Source organism: Oncorhynchus clarkii, chromosome 23 (assembly GCF_045791955.1).
Source record: "Oncorhynchus clarkii lewisi isolate Uvic-CL-2024 chromosome 23, UVic_Ocla_1.0, whole genome shotgun sequence".
Taxonomy (NCBI): Eukaryota; Metazoa; Chordata; class Actinopteri; order Salmoniformes; family Salmonidae; genus Oncorhynchus; species Oncorhynchus clarkii.
The window spans coordinates 61,361,178-61,363,817 of NC_092169.1; the positions used below are offsets into that span (position 1 = coordinate 61,361,178).

A 2,640-nucleotide genomic window follows, 5' to 3' on the forward strand; every position below is an offset into this window, starting at 1 on the left:
ATGTGAGGACAGAGAGGCTTATGGGAAATGTAGTCTGTTGGTTTGACAAACATTTTGTTAATGTAAGATTAGTGAACAGTCCTAAAGGAATTGTTCATTTTACATTGAAAAGTGCATTCAAATGATTGACTTGATTACTAAAAATAATATATTTAAAATGATTTTATCAATGTATTCTTTGTATTCTTTGTGTAACATATTTTTGTAAAGATTTTTATTTTCTGTCCCGCAGCCTGTTAAATCATCATCCTGGAGTTGTTGGATAACGGTTTATTATTGTCAAATGTTGTTAGTATGTTACTGGATCTCTGCTTGTTTCTGGGAGCAGCAATGTCATTTATCTACAATAAAAAGGAATAAATTCACCCTCTGTGGTTTGTGCAGGTTGATTTTGATTCTCTTTTGTTGAGAACAGCCTCTCTGTGGTTGGTGCAGGTTGATTTTGATTCTCTTTTGTTGAGAACAGCCTTTCTGTGGTTGGTGCAGGTTGATTTTGATTCTCTTTTGAAGGCGTTCTAATCAGAAACGTGTCCTGAAAGACGATGGTTAAGAATATGAGTCTTCAGACTGAGTGTTGTTGTTTGCAGCAACTTTCATCTGAACTTTTTACAATACTGACGGCAAAGTTTAAACAAAACACAATGAAAACACACCAAGATAAACTTTCAACTTCGGTACAGATTTAGCATATCATTTATTCATTTATGTAAATATAAATGCTATTGTAATATAACATTGTATTGATATAATCTCTCTAAATCTAATAATAATGTGATATTTATTTGTACAGAATGATATATTGCCTGTGAAACCCCAGGTCGGCTGTTGCTGCAGTAGGACCTTCTACTAACCAAGTCAGTCTCTATTCAACAACCTCCTACCCTCTGTGAAACCCCCAGGTAGACTGTTGCTGCAGTAGGTCTACTACTAACCCAGTCAGTCTCTATTCAACACCCTCCTACCCTCTGTGAATCCCCCGGGTAGGCTGTTGCTGCAGTAGGTCTACTACTAACCCAGTCAGTCTCTATTCAACAACCTCCTACCCTCTGAAACCCCAAGTCGGCTGTTGCTGCAGTAGGACCTTCTACTAACCCAGTCAGTCTCTATTCAACACCCTCCTACCCTCTGTGAAACCCCCAGGTCAGCTGTTGCTGCAGTAGGACCTTCTACTAACCCAGTCAGTCTCTCCAACAACCTCTCTACCAGAGTCCCTCTGTGGAATAAGGTCATATCCATTAGGAGGGCACACATTAGAAACACATTTTGTAGTTGAAAATTAGCATTTTGTATTGGACAAGTCTCTTTTTGTTTCAGTCAGTTTTCTTCCATTTCAATACGACCCCCCCCCCCCCCCCCCTCTCCGACAGGCTGAGGAGACCTGTGGTCCAGGTAAGTCTGCTTCTGCAGAGACCGTAGAGGAAGTGAGATGTCTCACTCTGCTTTTTTCCCCCGGGTTCATATACAGTCAATGAACTAAGTAGACCAGACCCAGCTGCTATCGCATTGTCTATTGGAAAGGCACTTCCTTAAGCAGTCTGGAATTGTGACCATTTTTTGTTTTTAACGGTAAACCCGCCTGAGTAAGACATCTTCATTTATCCACCATCTTTGAACTACAGAGTGTATGGGTTTAATCGGTCTGGGTTGTAGAAATGTCCGTTTGTCTCATATAGAGTGCTTGGTATGATCAACACAGAGCTGCTCCATAGAAACGTCCGTCATGCTCAGTACTTCTAAAGAGAGTGGGCCCCTTCAGCTTTTATGTATTAATTCTATGTGCCGTCAGTAAAAATGCATGTCCTCACCCTCCATGTACTCGAGTCTTGTACAAACTGTCTCCTGTGAGGTGAGCAGAATATCTGGACAGTATCTAGGGATTGTCCAAGATGATAAAAAAAAGAGAGAGACGAGTATCACCGCTTCCCAGAGTCACCGACGGAGACCGATATACAGCGACACTGTTTGACTCTCTGGATCTTGCGGTGCCTGAAGGGCGGCTGGAGGTCGGGACAGTCCAGCTCTACGGTCAGCGTGGTGAAACGCTGCGGCCGGCAGAAAGCACAGGACCGGAAAGACTCCTGCTCCGTCTTAACGTGTCGTGGGATATAGAAGGAGTTACACTGTCCGTAGCAGAACCTGTTGATGACGGTACGACTGAGACAGCCCTCCTCGCTCACCGTCTGACGCAGCGGCTGGGTCTTGCACCAGTCACTCTTCAGGTACTTCCTCTCTGTGACGACCAGAGCTTCCTGGCTGGAGGCAAGTATTTCCTGTTTACGGGTGCGTTTGTCAGAGGTGTTGCCGTTCCCTTTGAAAGGGTTGGGGATGGAGCCTTGGAGGCGGGTCTTGCGGGTGTCGCCGCCCACCAGGCACAGGACGCCTGCAAGCAGGATTGACAGAACAAACTGTCTGTACATCCTGACAGAGAGAGGAGAGGAGAGGTTAGAACAAACTACCTGAACATCCTGACAGAGAGAGGAGAGGAGAGGTTAAAACAAACTACCTGTACATCCTGACAGAGAGAGGTTAGAACAAACTACCTGTACATCCTGACAGAGAGGTTAGAACAAACTACCTGTACATCCTGACAGAGAGGTTAGAACAAACTACCTGAACATCCTGACAGAGAGAGGAGAGGTT

At 44.2% G+C, this 2,640-nt stretch overlaps 1 protein-coding gene across 1 annotated transcript; it reads right to left on the minus strand.

The window, feature by feature from the left end:
• Positions 1–1,397: 1,397 nt before the first annotated feature.
• LOC139381726 (gremlin-2-like) lies at positions 1,398–2,417 on the minus strand. The gene has a single exon (XM_071125457.1). The coding sequence runs from the start codon at positions 2,415–2,417 to the stop codon at positions 1,914–1,916; it is 504 nt and encodes a 167-aa protein (XP_070981558.1). The 3' UTR covers positions 1,398–1,913.
• Positions 2,418–2,640: the final 223 nt, after the last annotated feature.

Bases quoted from the DNA above. Each gene is read 5' to 3' on its own strand.
- LOC139381726 (XM_071125457.1), bottom strand. From the start codon at position 2,417: ATGTACAGACAGTTTGTTCTGTCAATCCTGCTTGCAGGCGTCCTGTGC.